The sequence below is a fragment of the Anser brachyrhynchus genome (genome assembly GCF_964034855.1).
Source record: "Anser brachyrhynchus genome assembly, chromosome: 2".
NCBI classification, from domain to species: Eukaryota; Metazoa; Chordata; class Aves; order Anseriformes; family Anatidae; genus Anser; species Anser brachyrhynchus.
In genome coordinates, this window is record NC_137695.1 from 47,770,444 (window position 1) to 47,796,469 (window position 26,026).

A 26,026-nucleotide genomic window follows, 5' to 3' on the forward strand; every position below is an offset into this window, starting at 1 on the left:
TCTTACAATAAACTGCACGTTCATCCCATAAGAACAGACTCCACATGTCTATTTTGGACTGAATTTGAACATGAAAAAAATCCCTCTGCATCTGTTAGCAATTGTTAATGCCTTTACTACATTTTTTTTAGTAGAAAAAAACAGAGTTTTACTTTATATTGCAGTTTTACTTATCAGACTTGTCTCATTTAAACAAGGAATGTTAAGATCCTCCTTTTTGTCCATTAATAAGTTATAATAAAAATGAGTAAAGCAATTATATCAGCACTTCTAAAATGTTCTTATTTTAAAATAACCATGCTTTTAAAGTAGAACAGCAACATTGTGGCATCTTGGGTTGTCATCACAACAATGGTTGTATTGATTTTGTCTGGGATGGAGTTAATTTTCTTCATCATAGTGGTGCTATGTTTAGGATTTATGTGTTGATAACACACCCAGGTTTTCACTGTTGCTGAGCAGTGCTTATACAGCATCGAGGCCTTCTCTGTTTCTCACACTGCCCCACCATCAAGGAGGCTGGGGGAGCACAAGGAGCTGTGAGAAGGACACAGCCAGGACAGCTGACCCCAACTGACCAAAGGGATACCCTATACCATATGGCATCATTCTCTGCAATAAAAACTGGGAGAAAGGAGGAGGAGGAACTTAACATAGATAGAAAATTTTTAAAAATAAAATGGGAAATCTCTTAATTTTCACCCACAAAGATTGATTAGTGAAATATTTTGCAGGAAATCAAATGGCTGCTGTCTAGAAAGCTACAGAAAAGATCAGACAAAATTGTCACCGAGCTGTAGACTGGGAACTACTATTAGACAGAAAAAATACTGTTCTGTCATTGTCTATGCCTTAAATTATTATTATAATATTCTCCCTCCAAATATATTTTACTTTTTTCATGATGGCCTGTCAAAGATGTTTTTTTATTATACATCATGAAAAATACAAGAAAACAGAAAAAAAAAGGCAATCTTGATCATCAAGTATAACCATCTGAAGGTTAGGCATACAGCTATTACATAAACCACACGCACAGAGCAGTTTATTTCCATTATTTCTACTAAAAGATTATCTCCCACACCCTCTAGTTTTTCCTTCAGTATTTGTTCCAGAGTCTTCCATACTACTGAAGTCAGCTATGTGCTTGGAACACTTTGTTCCCCACGACATTTTTTATTTTTTAAGTACTTTGTTATTCTTTTCCAGTCATATAATGACACCCCAAAATTGATGTATAGGTTAAAAACACAGGTACTGAATTTGTCCTGCATTGAATGCTTTATGTTTCAGTTTACCTTGTACCTAACTTATATAGAAATAAGGATTTCAACTCTTTTTCCTTATCTGCCTGGTTTTGTCTTCAAACTTAGTGTAACTATTTTTAAGATAAAGTAAGGAAATTTTTTCTGTACTAGAGATTATCTTCAGTCTCTATCTCTACGTTTGCAATACAGGTCTCAATTTTTCTTTCTTCTCCTTTCACTTACATCAAGCCACATGCATGTTGCTTTCCTAACATTTCTTATGGTCTCTGTCACTCCACATTTGAACATGCTAACCAGCACCATATTTACGTCCTTTCTTCATACTTTTTCTCCTTGTGGTCCCTCTCATCTGAATTTCTGTTACTCTTTTAATTTAATATCTTAATTTAACCAATGACCTTCTTCTGGAGCTGTTAGTTCTAGACAACTGGTGTTTGTTGTGCCATAGCAAAACACTCAAGCCAGTTCCAAAGCTGGAGGCACCATGGGCACCACACAGCAGCAAAGCCGTCCCATTCCAGCAGTGTCACCACACAGAGAATCACTAGCTTGCACAGGGCGCTGCACTGGAGTATTTACAGGCTTTTAGCCACTGATAGCTATCTGGGTGGCACCACACTGTATGAGGCTAATGTCCTGTAAGTGTCCTGCTGTGCACATTCAGGCTCTTGCTGTGAAGGGCTGTCAGAAACACCACCCTATCTTGATACATGTGTCCATCTCTGCAGCCAGTAGAAAAAGACATTTAATAAATTCTGAAGGAATAAAGTTTAATTTCCAGCATAGTCTCTGTTCATCTAGGAAATTCTCTAGAACCACTGAGATCCAGAAAGAACAATTCAGTGAGACTATTCAGAAATTAATAGTTCAACAAATGGTGAAATTATAAGTGTCAACAAAACTTCATGATGTATCCCCCAAGATCCCTCCTCATTAGTAGAAAGCCTGCATCTGCCAATCATGGAGAAAACAAGGAGAGTAGAAAATTCAGGGCAATTAGCAAAAGAAATCAAGTTGCACATTTTAACCAATCAAGCACTATTATAGCCAAGAATGTCTCCTACCTTCTCTAGCTCTATCACTGGCTACGGAACACAGGAAAACAAAAGGTATATAGTAACTCATCATCTAACAGACTATCATGAAAGACGTAAAAGGGAAAAAAAAAAAGAACAATAGGTGAATTGTATCAATGGTGTGTGAAAAAAATTTCACTTCAAGATCACATTTGAATTTCACATTTGAAATTACATATAAATGCTTCTCATCCAAAGATCTCAGGGCACTTTGGAAAGTCCTAATGGAACTTTCTCAGTGATATCTGTTGTAAAGCTCTCAAATTACCCACTCCCACCACAGCTAATTTAATAATTTAACAATACACTATAAAAGATTCAGAAAATTTGTTTTAAAAAAAAATCACCAAAATGTATGCAAATGTGTAATTTTGATTACTAACCTAAATAAAAAGCTTTTCCAATGACCATGCAGTGTTGCTTCCAGGCAGTCATTACTGACTGTTTTATTATCTGCATCATGTCCTTCAGCTGATGCACACTGAAAAATTGCCTTATATTGATTATTACATTGAGTAGCTGAGGGAACTGGGGTTCTTTAACCTAGAGAAAAGGAGTCTTGGGTAGACCTTATCACTCTTTACAACCATCTCAAAGGAGGTTGGTCTCAGGGTGGGTGTCAGTCTCTTCTCCCAAGCAACAAGCAATAGGACAAGAGGAAATGACCTCAGATTGCACCAGGGTAAATTTAGGTTGGATATTAGGAAAAAATTCTTCACTAAAAGGGTTGTGAGGCATTGGAACAGACTGCCCAGGGAAGTGTTTGAGTCCACATCCCTGTGGGTATTTAAAAGACATGCAGATGTGGTGCTGAGGGACGTGGTTCAGTGGTAGATTTGGCAGTGCTAGGGTAACGGTTGGACTTGATGATCTTAGAGGTCTTTTCCAACCTAAATGATTCTGTGATTCTATCTTTATCATAATCGGATTTTATAATCTGAAGCAATAAAAATCACATTGCAGGCATTAACTGCAACTGCTAAAGGCAAGCCAGTAAGTAGAAATTATGCGCATTTTACTACATGCTCTTCATATTTCTCAGATCAAACACCTTAATAAAAATAATTGGAGTATATCAAACATTTTCAATAATTATCCAACTGATTTTTCCTTGCTGTACTAGAAATTTTGAATTTATTAGTATTAATTTTGAAGTATTTTATCTCACAAAATGAGACATTTATCTAAAATACACTGCTGAATTTCTGTTCATATAAATTTAAGACTAGCTATGATCTCAGCTGGGCTTAATAAGAATTCTTCCAGAGTTCAGGATATTACAAAAGTAGCTGTCTCCACATAAAATGACTCATTTTTCCTATTCATCCTACTATAATCATCCTATGTTCTGGATGTAAGAGAAAGGTTTTTATCTAGATGATCTACCCTGTCAAGAGATAAACTGTTCACTGAAGAGAAGTTATGAAGAAATCATAACAAATTAAGAATAACAGTTTATCTGTTCAGTAAAGCTGCTATAAGGCTTACCTGTTGTTTTAGCTAGTATGTTACATAATGGTCATGTTACATGTTGGTCCCTAATCTGCTCTGCCTGGAGCATCACAAAACCACAGCACAGAATTCACAACACAAAATAACAGCCCAAACTCACAACACATTCCCTGCAGAAAGGCTGCTCAGTGGAAAGTGTTATAAATACATATTTTAAAAAAAAAAAAAAAAGATAAATTGTAAATAAAATGTATTGCAGTTCTTCTCCTTGACATATACCTTAGGTATAAATAAACAAATAGTAACTGTCAGTATAGGACATCTGTCAGATGTTTCTCCAAATACATAGCTCAGTAGCTATATGTTCGAACAAGCATATAAATAGCAGTCGTTGAAAAAGTGTAACATTCAAAAAGTCTCGTAAAAGTCATTAGACATTCTACACTATCCAGCACACATCAACCTGGTAAAACATTTCTAGAAGTACAAAAAGATGCACAACAGTGAAACTTGTAATCAATACTTATTCTCTAGAATCTACAAAAATTGGGAAGTCTATAGATTTGTATGTGAGTGGAAGGGTACAGAATGAATGACTGCCACCCCGAATAAGTCCTCTCATGATGGTTTCATAGCATAACTCACCTACTCCTCCCAAATCCATCCCTTTGGCTCCAAATATACATCTTAATTCTTCTCAAAAAGATTTATAAGATATAAGGAAGTTATATTTACTCTAAATAGATTTACAGCTACCCACAAATCTCACCCTTTTTTGCCTTCAGTTTCAAATCCACTTTAGACCCATTTTTTATTGAATTGTAATACACTACATTATGCTTTTCTTCACAATGACTAGTAGAAGATATAAATGCCGAAGAAAATTTCTTCTATCTTACTTTTCCAATCACCCCAAAAACATGGTGATGATTTATATACTAATAGTCTCATTTCCTCTCATCTGATATGGAAATACTGTTGTACCAAAAATTCAAATAACTATTCCATTGTGAGTCAAATTTAATTTAAGAGCTTTCATTTCTTGCAAAGCATTTTAAAACACTGGAACAAATAAAATATTTCATGTAAAAGTCACAAGAATTCAGTGGATGTTATACAAATCACTTCAAAAACACCAAGAGCCAAGAAACATTATCGTACTTTTAATGTGTGTACACTGAAGAGACTAGAGAATATACCCCAGCCCAAGCTGAGGAAGGTATGTGACAGACCATTTTATTTTGCATTCCCATCACAGCAACACCTCAGTGGTGCAGCATTTATTTTCCCCACCCAAAGCAAAATCTGCTCCTTGCTATTGCTATCAAGGACCACAAGTGCCTTTAAAAGGCTCTCCCTATAAGCCAAAGTAGCTTTCCCTTGTGAGCGATCATCACCTGATGACAAAAGAGAGAACTTTTTTCTTGATATTCTTATAAACAAAAGGATTCATATTGCACAGAAAATAGTTTATTCCTAATACACTCACTCAAAAATACTAAACATTTAAAGTATTTCAGGTACAACTTTGACAATAAGCATTGCATCTCTAATTTTAAGTTCCAGTAACACCTTACCTTGCTTGACAACTGAGTAGCAACATCTCTCTGTTATTAATTAAAACTTGTAACAGGACCAGAAAGGCTTTTGCTCTTATGAAAGTTGAAGGACTTTCAAATAAACGTGTAATTGTAGTCACAAATTCCTTGGTGGGAATAAACACAAAAGCATTAATATTATCTTACGGAAAATTGTTCATTACATTGTATTTTATCACTGTATTCATTTAATTTTTCCTAAATTTATTTGCATTTGTTGGTAGTATGGGTATTAATACTTTTCATGCCATTCTCAAAGCAAACAAAATCCACAAAACACAACTAAATAAATTTTGTCCAAGAGAGACTGGCCCAGTTAAAAGCTGCTCTGTACAACTTCTCAAAAACTGCAGCACACAAACACTATCAACAGTACTATGTCCAAAATGGACTACAAAACATTAAAAAAAATCTTGCCTTAAGTATAAGATATTTTAACATATTTATTTTAAAGGAAAGCTAATAGTTTTTCAGAATATATGTGTATTTCAGCACAAATAAGGTGAAATGTTCTCATATATGTAGAAAGATTAAACACCTCTAGAAAGCAAGAACATTTTGCTATTACTTGTTGGAGTTACCATGGGTTAAAACAACATTGTCAATTAAAATCAGTTACATCAAGCTCATCTGAGAGTGCTCTAATGATCTGGCTTAAGACATATAGGCAACATTTTTTTTTAATTTTTTTTGGCGTCTGAGCACTGCAAAACAGCACTAGATTATCCAAAGAATATCTGCAGCACATCTTTGCTGACCTACAGAACTCAATACATCAGAAAAGCCCCAAATTGCTGAAATACTAGTACATTAATTATTAATTGTTTCACTGTTGTATTGTTCTTCCTTCCTTTTCAACTGTTTGATGTATCCATGGAGATTCTGCAGGGTAAGGACACTTTTCATTACAACCGAGCACACTTTACTGCAACAAGATCATAATTTTATAATTGATATTCTTGGTAATGCTGCAAAGCCAATTCAAACTAAATCATGAAAAGCAATTAAGTTTTTTAGTTGGTTGCACAAGGGGAATACAGACCACTATTTCACTACAGAAGAAACTCTGAAATTGCTTTGGCAATTATTTGTTGTATTCTTCTGTATTTTCAAATTTGCTTCCTATGAATTGCAAATACCTCTATAATATTGTAAGTCAAGAGTTAGAAAGATTTTGTTAAAGACACTTATATCTCATTAATTCATACTGATGTTGGCAATAGTGTCAACATCAGAAGTAGCTACTTGTCTACACTTAGGAGAAAGACAAGGAATTGAGAGAAAGGTAACTGAAATATGAGAGCAATGTTATAAATGTGTATTTTTCAGTGCTATAACTGGATATGACTGAGATAAAAAAAAGACTATGTCTAACTGTGCAAAGAAACAATGCAACTGTGACAATGTATTGCTATATTTATTATGGCCATAGTTTTGGTATAGTAAAAAATTCAGAGTTCTGAGATTCTTTCTGGTGATATAATAACAATAAATTAAAAAGAAAACAAAACAGAAGACAACAATAAAAAAATAATTCAAAGTTACAAAATCCTTTTGCAGAGCCCATGTCTGTTAGCTTTCACCATTCATGTCCTGAAGTGTGGTACAGGAGAATCTGGAGTAAGAGACACCCTGATCTTGAGGACTCATGCTGCTGATTCATGAAGGTATGATTTGCACAAGGAGTAACTGGTACCATCAGTATCCACACCCAGGACCGATGGTTTCTCTGCAAACTTATCAAAATCTCAGTTGTTTTTCACTCATTCAAAGGTGACTCTTAAGAGCCAGATGAAAGCTATGAAAGACTTTTTTTTTTTTTAATCTACTGCTATAGTTTGTCAAATATATTTGATTCTGAGTTCTTTTTCCACACTTTATTTTAAAAACATCACTTCAGATTTTTTTGTTTTCAAGATTTCAAGATAAGAAACTAAAATATAAAGACTCTGTATCAGAGAGGGATGATTTCCACTTCTTAGCTACATTAATTCTATGAAGATTTATATTAGTATGGGTGACCAAAGAATGGCATTTCTCCTTTTCATTCTTTTGGCTTCTATTTTATAACTAGTTTTATTCCTGTTCCTGAAGAGGGTAGAAAAAAAAGGTAGGCTTAAGTCTTGTAAGCTAAGGGATTTTCCAGATAATATACACAAAGCTGAATGACTTCTATCTTGAATTTGTATCTTTAAGCATCTTTTAATATATTGGTTTGCGGTTTTATTAAAAAGACAGTCATAGATTTGTCATTACCTTCTTTATGGCTCTGAGGTCCTTCTACCTCTTAAGCTATAGTACACAGGAGTTCTACAAAAGACCAAATACTTGGGAGACTGACACTAGGCATTTGCTTTTTCTTCTTCCCTTCTTTCATTAGGATGGACTTGTGTGTCATGCTGAGAATCTTGAAAAGTGCATGGATTATTACTTTCAGCTTTTAGCAATAAAACATTGCTTGTAATGTGATAGTGCCTGGCGGCTCAGTTCAGGAGGTTTGTATTTTTAGATCCTGTTCATGAGCAATAGAAATACGATTTCTGCTTCCAAAATCCTACAACCTTATTTGAGGAAGCAAAATAGCTAGACCCTGTTTTTCAGCATTTTGTAATACAGTTTTTAATGTGCAATATTTTTTCAGTTACAGCTTTGGGTACTAACACAATTTCTGTCATTACTTTGACATATGCTGTTAGAAGAACACCTATATTTATCTATATTTCAATTTTCTAATCTAAAAAAATGCAATACTTGGTCACAAAAATTTATGACAAATTTTTAATGATTAGGCAGCAATTTTAAAGCCACAGAGTTCCAACCATTACTTTGTATTTTTTCTGTAACTGGTTGGAGAATTTCAGAGTTGATTATTTTTACATATGTCAAAAATTTGATTCAAGTAGTTAAGAGCCCCTGTATCAGAAAGGCAGTCCTTTTAGCAATGCAAGTCTTACATAAACAACAAATTCTTCACATAAAGCATCATGCTGTAGCCATATGCTTGCTACACATCGCTGTCTTTCTCCGAATGTTTAAGTGAATGTTCTTTGAACAGACTTCTCTGAATATGTCACCAACTTGCGCCAAGACACACTGTTAGAAACTGTGACGTTACAGGACAATTTGCCACCTGTTGATGCTGTTGTAGTGGTGTCTGTGGAAAGCTTAAGGCCAGTTGACAGGCATTTACAAAAAGCACACTGACAATTCTGACAAGGAACAGAAATGACTTTTAGGAAGAGAATGACTGACTTCAGGCTGCAAGAAGAGATTGGTGGAAGACAGTAGATTATTTTTTTTCATTTAAACATTATTGCTAAAACAATATTTATAGAAACCAAATGACTGTCTCTCAATTCAAGACTAAAGTATTTTTATAGTCAAGATGAATGTCAGGTTACAGCACACTTCACCAGAATGTCTGATGAAAACATGAGCTACAGTTCCTATTTTCTTTGTAATTTTTATTCTCTCCAAGCAGAGATTTTTTTTGTTTGTGAATTGTGCAGAATTAGTGTCAAAAATTAAACACTATTTCTCTAAACATGAAATATTTTGGTAACTGAAATAGAAAGCTTTTAATCATCTCTCCCAAAAATTATATTACACATACATCAGAACTAGTAACTCTATTCAGTGACACTAAAAAGAAAACCGACAGTTATTTAAATGTGAATTTCTAAATGCAAGACATTTGACGTACAAACTAGCCAAAGTCCTTTAAAGATAGGATAAAGTACAGCTTTAGATTCATTCAGGACACTCATTTTCTCTTTTAAATGTCTAAGAGTGTTCCATCCAAGTAGCTGTCCTCATTGCTTTTTTTTATTGCTTTTCCTTAGTGCCATTATCAGCTATGGTCATAGAGTTTTCTAAATTGATTGAATTCCAACTGCAGTAGCAATTTATATATCCATTAGTACCAGCTCTTGAGAATCAGAGAACAAGAAAAACTATACACCTCATTATTTCTGTTTTCAACAAACAAAAATACAAGATCAACATAAATATAATCTGTATTACATAAAAAGGTATTTTTCTCTAAGTAACATTTTCTGGAGGACGTTATTGAGCCTTTAAAATGTTTTTCTCAAGTAAGATGTTAAATCTGCATTTCCCAGTTTTGAGTAAATTGAGAGATCTCTTCCTAATTTCCAGCTATTCAGATACTTAAGTGGTGCTGAGTTAAACATTTTGAAAATACAAAAGCACTATCACAGGCATCTTTAACTATCTATTACTGAAATTCCATGCCATTGAATATTGTTAATCTGAAACCAAACCTTTTCTTGAATCAGCCTCTGTAGATGAATCCCGCATGACAACATTGCAGAAAACATGGTGAGCATGTACTGCTGAATTTTGCATATTCCAGTTGCCAAGGAATTCAGTACAGCTGTTAATCCCACTTTTTCAATGACGCTCTGGAAAGCACTGGGTGAACAACGAGTAATTCTGCATAAAGCCTACAAAAGTGAAACAAATATTGCTGTTTAATGAGACTTATCTCAATAAAAATAATAGAGAATAAAATAGTAACAACTTTTCCAATAGATTAGGAATACAGAGAATTCACACAATTTCAGTCATAAGATAAACATTTGGGGAAAAGGCTACTTTATTCTTATTTTCTTCTTTCTCTCTTTTTTTTTTTTTTTTTTTTAAGAGACCTGTAATTCTTCTAAATGTATTGAAATGTATTGCTATACACCCCATGCAGCTGAAACTGAAATCTTTGGTACGTCAACATCAAGCAGTCACATTACTCTCTCTCTCTCCAGAGGATGATAATGATGGATTGGCATAGTCCATGCTTGGGACTTCCATCAGTACAGAATGTAGGCAGTATTGGATAACACTGCTAGAAAAAAGCACAGGCAGCAGAAAATACTGATATGGCACACACCACAGAAACTCTGGTCACCCATAAGCGTGGGCATCTTTCTTCTCTCTCTTTGCTGGTGGACACTCTCTAACCATAATCTGATATGCAGTAGCTTATTATCTGAAGTCCATCCAAAACCAGGCTTCAGTTTGCCTCAGTCTAACTACTTTAGCTCTAGATATTTGTTAAGAGGTGCTCTTTAGTATTGCTAACATACAAACTCTTCTCCAAATAGCAGATTTACAAGTGTCAGTGAGGAAAACAGTTCTAACAGAAAATGCAAATACTGACTGTGCTCTAGAGAAGTGATCACAAACCCCGTTCAGTGGACGCTAACTTAGCTATTTCATAACAAACATTACCAAATGACCTCCAGGGTGGATTAGTCTCCAAATCAACACGGCTTTTCTTCAGGAAATTCAACCTTCAAGACACTGTAACTGCTTTTGCAGTCTCCAGTTAAAGAAAATATGACTCTTCAGACATTTAAAATAGCATTTAATTTTCTTTGGCTTGAAAGTAGTGTTAGGATAGGAAAACGGACTAATTACTTGATTCACATTAAAATCTGAATTGGTTTTAGGGAACTCTGAAGGCAACTTTATTCTGTGAAAAGTACTCAGTATTACCAATTCTTTGTTCTCTCCTGACCACCTATATTTAGAAACTACTGCTTACTCAGCATGCATTCAGCAGTAAGCTCTCATTTAAGAGGAGGGGGAAAAAAAAAAGAAAAAAGGAAGAAAAAAAAAAGATAATAAACCAAGGACATATGTTTTTAAACAGACATTTTACTGATGCTGTTCATCTTTCCTATTCTTCCTTGTCCTTTTTGGTCCCGGAACCATATTGATTGCAGCTTTTTCTCTCCCTCCCCCCACTTTTTTTGCTTCTTTCTTAAAACATAGGCAGTCAATCTCAGTTTCTTACTACAGCATGGTCTATTTCCCCAGGGATACAATCCAGCTCTTCATCTCTAGTCTGAGTTCTCAAAATGAGCAGGCACAAGGTATGCACATTTACAAAATGTATCATCGAGGGTCATATTACCAGTGAGTTGCTGGGACCTGGGGACAGACTGTGCCAAAGCATCAGGAGCGATGTTGGTGAGCTAACATGGGGAATGTGGAGTTGCCAATGCCTTGACTCCTTGCTATGGACCTGGTCAAAAAAGGGTGACCATGGCCACAAGGCCATCGAGATCACCGCCAAGGTGTAGGAGGTGATCCACCACCTAGGACTGTATTGCAGTTTTAGAGACAGCAGAAAAGCTCCAGCTGACCAATGGGGGTGAAGCTTTAAACCCCCATTGGCTAGTATGTCACTGAGAGCTGTGTTGAATGAGTGAAACCAACACTTCATCCGAAAAGCAGAAGAGAGAGCTCAATGGGGCATAGAAGACATTCTCCTAAATCACTTAAGTAGATCTGCATCTGGAGAAAACAGATGAAGAAAGGTGAAAAGGCAGATGAAGAAAGGTGAAAAGGCGGTAGAGCAAGGATCAGGAAACGATTAGAATAAGAGAAGACTTCACGCCACCCTCCTCTCTCAGCAGCAGTCTTTGAACAAGAAATGATCACAGTGAGAAAGGCCTTGGCAGAGCCTCTCCTAGAATGAACTTCTGTCCTTGCTCTCCGCATAGACTTAAGGCTGCAGCTTTTCTCTCAGCAGCTCCAACCCTAACGCCATCTGTGCCTTATCCATTGCTTCCTGGTCTTGCATGTCTACCACATAGGTAACTTTCAGAGACCACCCAAGTCTCTGAAAGAAACTATTCAGCATCAATTATTTAAGAAAAAACAAGAAACAAAACAACTGTGTTGAGCTCTCCCAATTTTTTTTGCATTTAAGTGGCTTATATTTCAAGTAGTTACTTCTCCTGTAGCAGAAGAAGTTATTTCTTAAAAATTAAATAAATTATTTTTTAAAATGAGGATATAACTTCCAATATACTACAAAGAAAATATTCTTCTTGCTGCTAAGCTTGTCAAAATGTCACTTTGGCATCTTATCGAATTATTTCTTCTCCAAATCTAGCAAAACAATAAAAGATATAATTTTCCTACAGGCAAAATCTGTGATATTTACCTGAGGCAGGCTGGACTCCAAAGTGAGCAAAAATACTGAGACACAATCCCCATTTGCCACCTCTGACAGTTAGGACAACGAAAAGTCTCATTTCTTGACTCCAGAGACTGAAGACTGAAAATTTTCTACATATATCTTTATTACTGTTTGAAACAATCGTAAGTAAAACTCCTTAGTGCCCCACTGCTGATACACTTTGCAGACAGCCTGCTACCTCTAGGTAAAGATACAGCACATGTATTTTTAACAGAGATGTATTTTTATATGCGGATATACATGTCAGTCAAGAATATTCTTCAGGATACATTTAAACAAGGCAGGAACGATTGCATTATAAAACATAATAGAATGCTGTTGATTTCAATTTACATGGTCATGCAGAATAAAAAATGCCTACATAACTATGGCAACAGTATGTTACAATGATACTTAAAGAACGTAGAAACTGTATAGTACAATATAACCTGAGAATACATTAGTATGCTATGTAAAAAAAATAGTTTGTTACTTAAATCTCTATAAACTTCAGCTGGGAAAAGATCCACCTGTGCTAGATTTCAGTATCAAGTGGTTATTTGAGTATTTACTAAAGTTAATGTTATACGCCCAAACACCCCAGCAGTATTAATACATAACCAAGATTTACATCAGGTCTTTATTAATAAATCCAATAAATCCAAGTTCACCCTTTTGTTCCTTTGGTGTTTTGCTACAAAGAAGCAAAAGGAGTAGAGGACCATCTTAGTATGTTTTACTTTAGGAACTTACTGGTCCATCTCACTTCATATGCAATACAAAATAATTATACCTCATTATACCTCTTCAATAAAGAGCACAGTCCCCAGAACAGCAAGGGGAAAACCCAGGAACAACTTCAGACAAAAAGCACACTTGGGTGAAATGATCTGTGTGGAAGGAGGAGTTTGAATCTGCTACATAGATAGCAATAATTTCCATCAAGACAAGAAAAACAAGAAATGGAGCAGTTGGACCACCGATGTAGAAGACTGAATGTCTCATACTCCTGCAGTCCCTCTCCTGCTGGTTTCATTCAAAGCTCCCCAATATGTTTACCTGGAGCTAGCCCCCACCTCTAGCAAGACTGCAGCCTCAGTAACTACCCAAGGGAAAGGGATGATTCTTCAGTGAGCCTGCTGCCTTCAGAGGAAAAAATGTTGGAAACAGGTGGTGGGTTTTGTTTGTTTGTTTTTGCTTATATACTCCTTATGTACATTTATACTGCAGATTTGCACGTATTCAAGCACAAGATGTTGAGGAAATTTTTGCATCAGCAGAATTCAGTGTGCAGACACCACTTGGTAATCACTTTAAACTGCCATCCTGGACATTAAAGCATGCACTGCTAAGGAACCTGGGCTTGACAGACAAAAATTAATAGAAAGGACATCTATCAAATCATCTGAGTTCATTTAGAGAATCCTGGTAACTGCAGCTATCACGGCCTCTTAAAAACCACAGCTTGGTACTAACATATGTCACCTATAAGAGGGCTTGCAGAGTAGTTCCTGAGGACAAGTAAGCTTTGACAATTGTCTTTGAATTTGCATGAAAAGTAAAAAATTAAAATAAAAAAAAAAATCAAGGGGTAAGAGCTTGGCAAAAATGAGACAATCATTGCAAGGCTAATGAGAGCCAACCCAGGAATGCCAGATGACTCAATTCTGAGGTACAATTTAAATATGGTAACGTACGATACATGCCACTGCATTTAACATACCTGCTTGAATAAGGAGCCCATCCAGATCACTTTGCTCTATCACAGCTGCAGTGATGAGATGAAGGAACCGAGTAGAGCAACCCAAAATCTCTGATACTTTCAACCTCCTCACTTGGAAAAGACCGCACAAATGCCAGCACTGATGGAGTGAACTGAGCAGTTAAATAGTCTCTCTGACTAGTAAACAGTAGTAGCTGTTGATGGATACTCAAAAAAAAGCGGGAAGGGGAGAAATCATCTAGGCTACAATACACAGTTCAGGTTTTAGCATCCTCTTAAACATTTTTCCCACTTTCCATATAAAATGCATGAGGCTCTTCTCATCAGATGTTACACAATAAAAGGCAACTCCAGTGGTGCTCAAGACAGGATAGCTACCCATGGCATAAATGCTCTGGCAAAGAAAACGTCTATCCATGGTTCACTTCAACCTTACAGTCTTGGGAGGATGGCATGTATGGGATCTCAAAGAGGCTAAGGATAGACAGGGACAAACAACAATCCTCCCTTCTGATAGTCACCACAAACTTCACCTGAGGGCAAAGTGTGCAAATAATACGGCAGTAATGATACTGATTTCTGAGTTGACAGCTAAAAAAACTCTAACAGGTATTTACTGATGAGAAGAGTCTTCTGAGAAAGAGAAGTAACTCCCGCATCTTTCTGAGCAGACAAAAGCTCTCAACTTCCTCGGGTGCAGTATATCATTCAAGAAGAAACTGACTTTTCAATGGGGGGTAAAGGAAGCCCACTGACATTTCCTTTAATGATTTTGCTTCATCAGTGGCTGAATGTAGTTCTCTGAAATACACTGCTCCTTGTAACACACAAAATAGGAGTAACTGCTCGACTAGCCCCTACCAGAAGAGTCTAGTGTAGAAGTCAAGGGACTGGTTATTTCTGTAGCAAAATTTTTCATGTGGATAGCAGAGAATCAGGAGGAAAATTTCAAGGACAAGCTGAACGAGAGAAAAAGAGCTATGATTTAGTAGCAAGCAAATAAAAACTGCCCAGTCTAATGATTGACAAGAACTGAAAGCACAAGATAGAAAGCATGCCTTGTGGCAACGTAGTGGTACAAGAGCAGATTGAACAGACTTCTTTAAATACTTAATAAGTAAAGAAAATCATAACTCTAATCTCCAGCCTTTCATCATATATACAGTCATAATGCATGCATAAAATTCATACGTCAAATGCTTAAGGTCTCAAAAAATAGCCTTTCCGTAAAATCAGCCTAAAAGCCAGACTCACAAGCAGGTTTAAGATATAAATGTTCTGTATAGATGTTACACATATATTTCACATTTTTAAAGACTGGTAATCCTCTACCCATAATAGTCTTAATACCAAGCTGTTACAAAGAATTCAGATACCCCAGAACAAAGGCCTCTGTAACATGTATTTTACTAAATAAAATGTGCTGTTCTAAAAGGACAACACATTTTCCCAGTGTTTGAGCAGTTTATTTTCCATGCAAGTATTTTCCAAAAACACATGTTGAGGTTCAGTATCTAATACATACACACATATTATCTAAAATTTTTATTTTTCTACCATTTTTTTCATCAGCCACAGTTAAAAGATGCTTTTAATTCTCTCTCATTTATTACCTCAGTGCTACATTACCTAAGTGCATGCAAGTGAAGAAGTAACTTTACCATTTTCCATCAGGGAAGCCCAAATGAATTTATTAGTGAGCCTGAGCGCAAGTCAGGAAATCAGCATCCAGTTATCACGTTTCATTTAAAATAAGTCAGTTTACTGTTCAACCCTGAAAGATTACCTGTATTGGTGGCCAAGGCTTTTGTTCAGTAAACAAGACATATGGCTAAACTCACAGCCCTTCTAAATACTGTCTACCTCACAAATCTTTTTCTTCCAACCTTCTAATCGTATGTCATAGCTCTTTGTCTTACAATCATCCTATGTTAACTTATAAATTCTTCAGGGCAAAGACTAGCCTCGACAACTGTACAGAAAGTAACGAGATGACTTCAAATGTCTTCAGTTAAAATATACCATTAAAATAAATTTCAATTTTACAAAGATTTTATTGATTCCTTGAAAAATTAAACTTCTCTAACACAAGTCATGATTACCAGCACAAGAAAACATATGCTCAAGAAAATGATTAATTGCAAGAACTTTCAATACATTTGTTTTCAACATGGGTGGATGTATTAGGTTTCAATTACAGGGTATCTCAGGGAATGTAGAACAATATGAACAAGGGCAACATCTTCATAAGATATTGCCACGAAGAGGAATATGAATTTTAATCAAAATGTTGCATGCTGACTAACTGATAAATCTCCCTGAACCATCTTTTAGCCCTTTTAGGCAGGTTATATTGGTCTATTCTTACACCAAGAAAGAGTAAGAAAAACATAATCAAACTGGACTGCAATATGTGTACTTTTCAGTTGTTTGTAAGTACATTTCAATATAATATGTAATACACACACAGAAAACATGCTCAAAAAAACCAAAACAGTTTCAGAACAAAAAATTTTCAAAGTAAAACAGGAAACATTTCTATATAATGAAAGGACATTTCTTACCGAAATAGCAGTTATCTTCAAAGAATCTACTGTAGAATGTGTGAAAAGGTACCATAAGACAGGTCCAATTTCTCCTGTAATAAATCCTTGTGCATAGCAAGAGAGAGTAGTGCAAACGTTTTCAATGATCTTTGCTGCCAAATGATTCACTACCCGGTCTTCCTATAGGAATAAGCGGAAATAAAAGACTTACATGTAAATATTTGTAACGTTTCTGATTTGCTTTTAAACTAAGTCCTATGTCCACATTTTATTCAATGTGTATTGCCTTAGTGTGGTTTCTTACTTTTATTTGATATTTGGCAAAGTTATTTCATAAGAAACCTCTGCTTGTAACAGGAACATGTTTACAAATTGTATACCTCCCCCTTTCTCTCCTACTGTAAAGAAGACATTTAATACAAGTATAATTTAATACAAAATCTTTCCACTCCAAATGATCACCCCAAATTAAATGTAGCCACTAAAAAAAATGAAAAGCCTTTGTTACATTACAGGTGTTCCATGATCAGTGCTTTATGAATGAATGTGGGTGTGTACCAAAACTCATCACTACAATAGTCTCTGAATAGCATGAGTTTGAGACGTACAGTTATATTAGGAAAAATCAAATTAAATGAAGTAAACTCTTTATTCAAAACAACTAACAATTTATTGGGATAAAGAAAAGGCCTTCTTACAAGTCAGGTTATTCCAAAATTCCCTTTTCTTCAGATTCTGAAACAGACAATGCTGACCAAAGTCTAAGATAAATTATTGGGTCCAATTTACTACAGTAATTCCTAAATTTTCCTAAGAGATTCTCAATCCTTCAAGCTATTTTTAGGACTAATCAAATCATTTTATCTGCAAAATCATTTTGGAAAGCCACTATGTGATTCTGTAATAAAAAATAAAGTTATTTATGCATACCACAAACAGTCTGCAAATGTAGTTTACATATCTACATAATACTATACACACTACAGTTTCTCTATTGAATAAAAAACATGTCAGAATAAGGGCAAGACATCAGCGTATCACAGAAATCACATGGCAGTCATTTTTCCTCAACATTACTGTTACTGACCCAAGTGGAAGCTTAGTACAGGTCACTTCAAAGCAACCTTTACTTTTTTTTCTTGACTCTGCTTTCACTTAAAACCTTAACAAAACTAGAAGATTCATTCCTAGTGTATTTTTGGCTGTCCATTGCCTCACCTTATTTCCATCTTTAACTGTGAATAAGTGAAGTCCTTCAAGAATGTCTTAAATAGCACTCATGAGTTCAGCAAGAGTGAATTTTAATATGAGAAGGACAACCAATTTAATTTGTCAAGTCTACCTCAGAGCCTGGCTTCACAAATAATTCATCATAACATCTAATGGAGTTCTTTCTTATACTAATCTCCACATCATCCTACTACTACCCTTTGGATTTCTGACATTTATCTTCACAATCAGACCCACCAACAACTGTGAGCAATGATAATGAAACCTTTCAGAAAGTGGTACAAAAGCCATCCAGAAGTGGAGAACATACACTTTATTAAAAATATATTCAATAGCCATTCTTCCTCCTACAGAAATATGTATTCTAAAATACAGACACTGATGTAGAGATGTTTGGAAACTCTGGTATAGCGCTGTTAAAAAAGTTTTTATTCGCAATTTTAAATCTAATCCTTTGTGTTCTCCCAAAGTACTACAGCTCTACTCAAAATATGTAAGAGAAATAACAGAACCAACTCCCATCTAAACCAATTATGCTCTATCATAAAACTCTGACTTCTACTTACTTCTGATTTACAGCCATGAAAGCAAAGGGGATTCAGGTTTCTCTGGTTTTACAGTTTTTATTACTGCAACATAGTGAATCATCTCAGTCTATTAAATACCTAAATACATATACATATTTACCAAAATTAAGCTTCTGAGAACTTTTTTATATATAATGTTCATTTTATATCTTTTTCTGTGCATTAAACTTTCAAATTTCAGTCTTTTTTTCTTTCTTTCTTACAGTTAAGGTAAAAAAAATACACCAATTTATCATATTAACTATATGCATTTGAAATCCATAATTGAAAGGTTAATAGTCAAGTTCAATCTCTCTTACACAGTAAGTGATCGCTAGGAACACTGACTGAGGCTCCATTGCTACTTCGAACAGGCAGCAACAATTAATAAATGCAGTACATAGTCCTAATTCTTTGGCTAGAAAAAGGTCTAGATCACAATGCTCTAAAAACTCAGTGAGGCTGTCATAATAATTCCATTTGCTGCCACATGAGATTGTCCATCTTCACTCTCTTGAGATCTATTCCTGAGCACTGCCTAAATAATTAAGACTTGCACCATTTTCTGCTTAATTAGCTCTCTAGAAGGAAAGCCTGACCTAAACTAATATTTGACCTCTTAACTAAAGCAGGCAGCTTGTCAAGTTATCTGGACATAAGCTATGGTGGTGGAAAAAAAAAAAAAAAACCAACGGATCTTCAAAATACAAGTAAAGAGATTGTATGTAACTGTTACTTTTGACTATATCATGAACTGCATCAAATCTAAATCCATGAATAGAACTGTATCAAAAAGAAGCACTCTACTTTCACTTGTTTTAGATTTCAACTAGTTTTATAAATTGCACTAAAGATAGAGCTTCTAATTTTCAGCCATGTTGAACATTTGCAGATGTGTCTGTTTTCAGTTAGTCATGGATTTTCAGTGAAAAGGAACCTATGTATAAAAGCAAAATATGAGAATGGTAAACAGATGTAAACTGCTAAAAGATCATTTCTTTTAATCAAGTCTTTCTGTTCCTTTTGTGACATAAAAATAAACAAATTAAAGTTATAAAAGGATCTACCTTCATTTTTTGAAATGACCATCTACTGGATATATAGATTTTTGATTGTGAGAAAGCTAACAGTGCACTAGTAGTCTGCGAGGTGCTGAAGACACTGTCCCTACATTAAACAACAATACTACATAAAAATATCATAACTTCATTTAAAGCTTAGGTAAAAAAAAAAAAAAACAGTTTTTCCATATTGTACTATGTATAGATACATGCACTTTAGTAAAAATGTAATACTGATAAAGAAATGTTGGAAAAGCTGACTGAAAAATTCAGGAAGTAACAATGCATTCCATCAATATTCTAAATCAACTTCTGTATAGTTCTTCCTTTCATCTAAGACAACATACAGAATAAAAAGAAATTACAAACATAATTTAATGAAGTAAAGCTGTAGCATCCTAAGCATTCACAATTTTAAGAATTAAATCTTAATTTGGCAACAATTTGCAATATAAAGCATCCACAAAGAAGGAACGTGTAGAAATAACATTTTAAGTACCTTTTGTGGAAAAAATAAAAAAACATTCTGTCAGTAAACTAGAGAACTGATACCTAAAGAAGAAATAGAAGTGATAATATGTGTGATTTAGACTGCTACTATTACATTATAGGCAATTCTGTCAGTAAAGTAGAAAATTGATACATAAAGAAGAAATAAAAGTGAGAATATATATGATTCACACTATCACTTTTATACTATAATTTATCCTATACTTTCTGAGAAAGTAGACCATAAAGCTATTCTTGTCATCCAAATTCTCCTTTCTCCTCCAAATTCACCGTAAAGGAACTGCTCTGTCTAGAAATATACATTATAAATCATTTATACAGTTGCCTTATATTTATTATTGCCTTATATTACATATTGGAAGATACTTCTTAAAGTTACCTTTTATTATTAAAAGTTCTTATCAGTTCAGAACCAAAAATCTTTGATTTATATCTTGCTCCCTCATAAAGGAAGAAGTCCACATAAAAGAGAGAAAGGTCCACCATTATAACTTATTGGTAAAATCTAATTTATTAAAAATCCCGCTTACACAGTACCTTGAAAAACACATTAAGAGAGAGAAAACTAACCTTTGCAACCTCATTCACTATTTCTGGTTCAAATACTTTCTCCACAGTTTCTTAAAATGACAGGGTTATTACTTTCTAAAAGTCAGTAAATTAGCTATAGTTGTATTCATTAATTCACCCATGCAATTGTACTGTTTGTATTGTGTTTTGGTTTTGTTTGTTTTTTTTCCAGGTTCTACAAAGCAATTACTAAAACTGTTTATAACTGTATCCTATATTTACGTGCCATTTTTAAGCAGAAAGGGACACCAAGCTCCTGACAGCTGTTTCAATAGATCCTTGCTGCTTTCACACGGGCTTAGAAGGAGGCCTGCACACAGTCTCTGACTTCACTGTTCAGCGTGATAGTCTCAGGGAAGGTTGAGGCCACAGCAACATAATCCAAGCCAAAGTGAGACAAGGAAAATGAAAAACGATATGAAAAAGCAGTCTGGATATGGGAAGGACTGTTAGTTCCATGAGCACTATCTAAAAAATGCTTAAGAAGATCTGAGGGGAACAAGGGTCAAACATAAGGGAGAAAACAGTGGGAGCAGACACGAGAGGATTGACTGGAACGTAAGCGTGAAGAGGAGCAAAAGTAAAGTTGAGATCTCATTGAGTTAAGAGTAGGTTGAACATTCAATGTGATAACAAAAAGTAAAAAAATATGAGTCAACAAGGAGATTCAAATAAGAGATGGGATGATATATTTATGGTGAAGGAGACACGGGTAACTTTAGCAAAGGTGTTTCAAATAAATCACAGAATCACAAAATCATTAAGGTTGGAAGAGACCTTCAAGATCATCTGGTCCTGTCATCCCCCCTACCATCCCCCTATGACCAATGTCACCCACTAAACCATGTCCCTAAGCACCAGGTCCAACCTTTCCTTGAACACCCCGAAGGACAGTGACTCCACCACCTCCCTGGGCAACCCGTTGCAATGCCTGACTGCTCTTTCTGAGAAGAAATGTCTCCTCATTTCCAACCTGAAGCTCCTCTGGTGCAACTTGAGGCCATTCCCTCCTGTCCTATCACTAGTTACCTGTGAGAAGAGGCTGAACCCCAGCTCCCCACACCCTCCTTTCAGGTAGTTGTAGAGAGCAATAAGCTAAGTAAAATGGATGGAAGGAAAAAGGTAGCCATATTAGCATTATGTACTTTATATTAAATTAGAATACCCTTTATGTTTCACGTCTTCCTAACACGGGAATGCCCACTGACCACAGAGGTAAACTTTACCAAGGCAAACAAGGACAAGAGCCCTGAAAAATCTTTGAAGTCTGTTTTGAGAATATGTATATTAAATAATCTTATTTTAATTGTTGTAGGAACTAACACCTGCAGATGTATAAATCATGACCCTGCTATCTTAAAGACTGCACACAAATAGTTGAAAGTTGAACTTTAGACACAGATACCTGGAAGAGAAATGTTGTGTCACTATTGGAAATATTAGTAAATAAATATTGGAAAATATTAGTAAATACATATTGGAATATTTATTACATGGCTTTTGAGAAACTGTAACGTTATACCAAGGCTAAACATGTCTGATTGGGCTTATTGACTTTTATAGGAGTACACCAATTTCCTTATTTTGACACACCACTGAACACGCTTGTTATTTGCCTGAACTCAAAATCAACTTCCACCTTGTGCTAGAAGCACTGAAGTCCACTGAAACTGAACTTGTGATCCCCTACTGATAAAATAATTTCTCAGTCTTCTACTCTAGCATCTTAAAAATCCTTTTACTGACATTTGCTCCCCATCAGCCCATTTCTCCGGTCTCCTCTGGTCCTTCTGAATAGCAGCCCTGCCATCCAGCCTGTTGCTGCTGCTCCCCTCTACCATCCATTTGCTGTTTTCCACTAGCCTGCTGAGAATATACTCCAGCCATTCCTGAAGACATTAAACAGTATTAACCTCTGAGGGACACTGCTGCCAGATGGATTTTGCAACACTGATCACTTGAGCAAATTTTCCCCCACCCCTCATCTTCCATTCATCCAGCCCATATCTCACCAATTTGGTGATAAGGGGCGTGTGGGAGAGTGTGTCAAAGGCCTTCCTAGAACCAAGGCATACAACATTCAGCGCCCTCCTCTTGTCCACAGTGCCAATTACATCCTCACCACATAAGGGAATCAGGTTGGTCAGAGCACTGGAATATACGAGATACGAGGAGAAGCTGAGAGCTGTTCAGCCTCCAGAGGCAATGGCCACAATTTGTAACGTGGGAAATTTCAATCATATACTTTTTTTTTTTCCTATGAGGGTAGTCCACTACTAGATAGGTTGCTGAGAGAGGCCATTGGACCTCCACTCTTAGATATTTTCAAGAGTCAAATGGACATGTCCCTAGAGCAATCTCATCTATTGAGACCTGCTTTGAACAGGAGCTTGGATTAGATGACCTCCAGTACATCACATTGTAAAGTCTTACAGCTTCAAAAACGTTTAAAAAAACAAACAAAACTGAGACATTTGGTTATATTCTCAGTCCGTTTTATGACATTGCATAAATCTTTTCATAAAAAATCATGAAATCAATTTATTTGTGTGCAACATTTTCTGCTAAAGATGGTGAAATCTAGTTTTTCACTAAATAATGAGACTGAAAAGTCTGATATACTGTCATCCCGGATACATCTACTCCAATAGTCTTACATGTTTTGAAGCAAACAAATATTTAAAAGGGACACCATAAATTAAATTGATTACCTTAAAATTCTTCTCAGTTTTCCTTTGCTCATTCCTCTTTTACCCTTAAATCCAAAGCATCTGGCACAAGAACTTGTTGTTATATCTGATTATTCTTTCCTTAAGAAACTACAATCTCTTGCAAATAGATGTCTAACAGTAATATGATTTTAACTAGCCAGTTTTAGATGCTGCAACATAATTTTCCAAGAAAGAGGGGTGACTTGTAAAGTTACGGAGGATAACAAGAGAGTTGCTACAAGAGTGGTACAAAAAAAGTAGCAAAAGACATTATGCAAGTTAATAATAGTAAGTAGAATGTTGATCTCTCATTCCCATATATTATGAAATACTTGGTATATTTATAGATATTTTTGATTCTACTAATGGTGCTGTTCCAGAAAGCCGAGGCAGCCATAACTGAGACAGAGGAACTTGTAATAGCACATATGCACTGTACTCACACAAACAAGCATGAATACTTAAACATCTTAAACATTACAAACATCTAGCACCTTCGCAGACAGCAACTGTAGAAATCTGTGCTTGGTTCACCTAGACATAACTTCAAGTTTACAGAAGTATTAATTCAAGCAATTGCATGGGAAATGTATTTCTATTCTTTTTTTTCAAGAAAAGTGTATTAATATAAATTATTGAGAAAATGTTGACACGTTTCAGGACTAAGAATTGATTTAATTCTATAAGAATTAGTGTCTTATTGATATCTCCTTTTAGTTCCTTTACACCGAATATTCAGAAATAGCAAGTCTTCCATTAATAAATTTATAATTAAATAGCTTCTGACTAATGTGCCTAGAATAACATTTTACTTTAATTATGAGCTCCAAATAGTCCACAATACAAAAACAGTTGTGTGCTCTTGATCACCTGAAGATTTGAAGATGTTAAAATGCATCTAGACTCTTCCTCTATTAATCACAATCTGTAGGCAATAAAGATCTCAAAAAAAAGATGAAAAAAGGTATTTCTCTTGCTTTCCCCCCTCCAGCAACCTCCATCATGTTTTCTGCCTTGAGCTTTGCCTTGGGCAAAAATAAAGTCAAGTGGTCTCATATAAACAGTAAATGCCAACCCTCTACTCAATTCTTGTTCATTTTACAAATTGGAATGATATGCATGTTTTTCTTCCCTTTTTGTAACACAGTTAAATCATCACCAAGAAAAATTAAGAATATAGCATGGCACATTTAACAGAATAAAACTAGTTACTACTTTGGGGCCTCAAAAGAGCACTAATAACCCAGTAAGATAAAAATGCTGTTTTCAAAAACTGTATCAGCCACTTTAAAATCAAAAGTAAACCTCATTTAAAAATGAACTATACAAAAAATAAATTGCGAGAGGGTACTACAAACATTCAGAACACTTCTCACAAGAAAGTCACAGCATTAATAAATTCCATATTTACTAACAGTAATTTTTATTTACCATTTTCAAAAACCAAGCAATAATACATAAATGTTGAATGTACAGAGAACAACATTGGATTTTTGCATTCATCTCCTGCTTAGGTCATGGTCTTATCATCATTATTTAAATTCAAGAGCAATACTTGGTTGACAAGCTACTGCAGTGCTGCAGGCTACAATTCTCACACAATGCCTAAAGGGTTATTACAGTGGAGAAATTCTATTGAGGACAATGAAAGAGCCTTACCCCTTCCCGAAGACACCTCATTAGCACAGTGTAAGCTGCTGAGGGAACAACCAACCATTCTCTGGGGTGCTCTTTTTTTTCCTCCTGAAATGAAGCCAACAGCAGATATGATTAAATCAAAAAATCACAATAATCTCACACACATAAAAATGGGTAACATTCTTAATAAGGTTCACATTATATACTTTTCAAATTACCATATGCTAGAAAATATATTAAATTGCGGGGCAGTATTACCGTTTAATGTTATTTCACGTGTAGCACAAAAAATGGTATCTTATTACTTTAAATAAAGTCTACAAAAACACATTACAGAATTTGTCCTAATCTTTCTGGGTTTCATTAATTCCTTCTAATTTGTACATATAAAATGATCTTGCACTTCTCTCAACCATTTTGATTACCTCAGAAAGAGACAACTATTTGTTAAATGTAATAATGTTTCTCTTAAATTTAATTATACCAAACAAACAAAATTATTTTTGTTTGTCAGCTAAAATAAAGTAAATTCACTTTGGAAGAAAACATTCAAAGTCATTCAGAGAGACACAAAACTTTTAATAAAACTTACTGTATGGAATATCTTTCAGTACCTATCAACCACTGTTCCAAGATCCTTATGTATATTTCCTTGAAATCACCCTGCTAGAGGCTGATTCACTGCTATTTGTATCATGATTTTGATTCTGTAACTCCACTTTTTTTTTTCCTCCAAGTAGCCTACTGTAAATTTTCAAATTTAGCAGGTATCATTATGATTTGACCGAAACAAGTTCCATATCTAGACTAACATCATAGAGATATCAGCAACTTCAAAACTATAGCCTCCACTTAGAAGAGGAAGGACAAGACTAGGAGTGAAGACAGTTAAAATGGCAGCCTATGCCGTAACAAGCATTGGCCGATTTCTCATTTTATTCATCTAACTAAATCAGAAGTTTTGACAGTTTTTCTGTAACTACACATACTAAATATACTTTTTTTTTAAAAAAAAAAAGCTTTAAGAAAAAATGCAGTCCAGAAACCCCATTCTTTAAACATACGAATAGCTTTCTGTAAGTTTTAGTG

The 26,026-nt window shown here is 35.1% G+C and overlaps 1 protein-coding gene across 6 annotated transcripts in view; it reads right to left on the reverse strand.

The window, feature by feature from the left end:
* The window catches only part of ULK4 (unc-51 like kinase 4), a 243,474-nt gene that overhangs the window by 170,579 nt on the left and 46,869 nt on the right, over positions 1-26,026 (reverse strand). For all 6 annotated transcript variants that reach the window (XM_080580479.1, XM_080580478.1, XM_080580476.1 and 3 more), the window contains 4 exons: positions 24,959-25,042; positions 16,670-16,831; positions 9,678-9,860; positions 5,374-5,501 (listed from right to left, as the gene is read on the reverse strand). In XM_080580479.1, the coding sequence (XP_080436605.1) occupies positions 5,374-5,501; positions 9,678-9,860; positions 16,670-16,831; positions 24,959-25,042 (557 nt within the window). The remainder of the gene's footprint in view (positions 1-5,373; positions 5,502-9,677; positions 9,861-16,669; positions 16,832-24,958; positions 25,043-26,026) is intronic.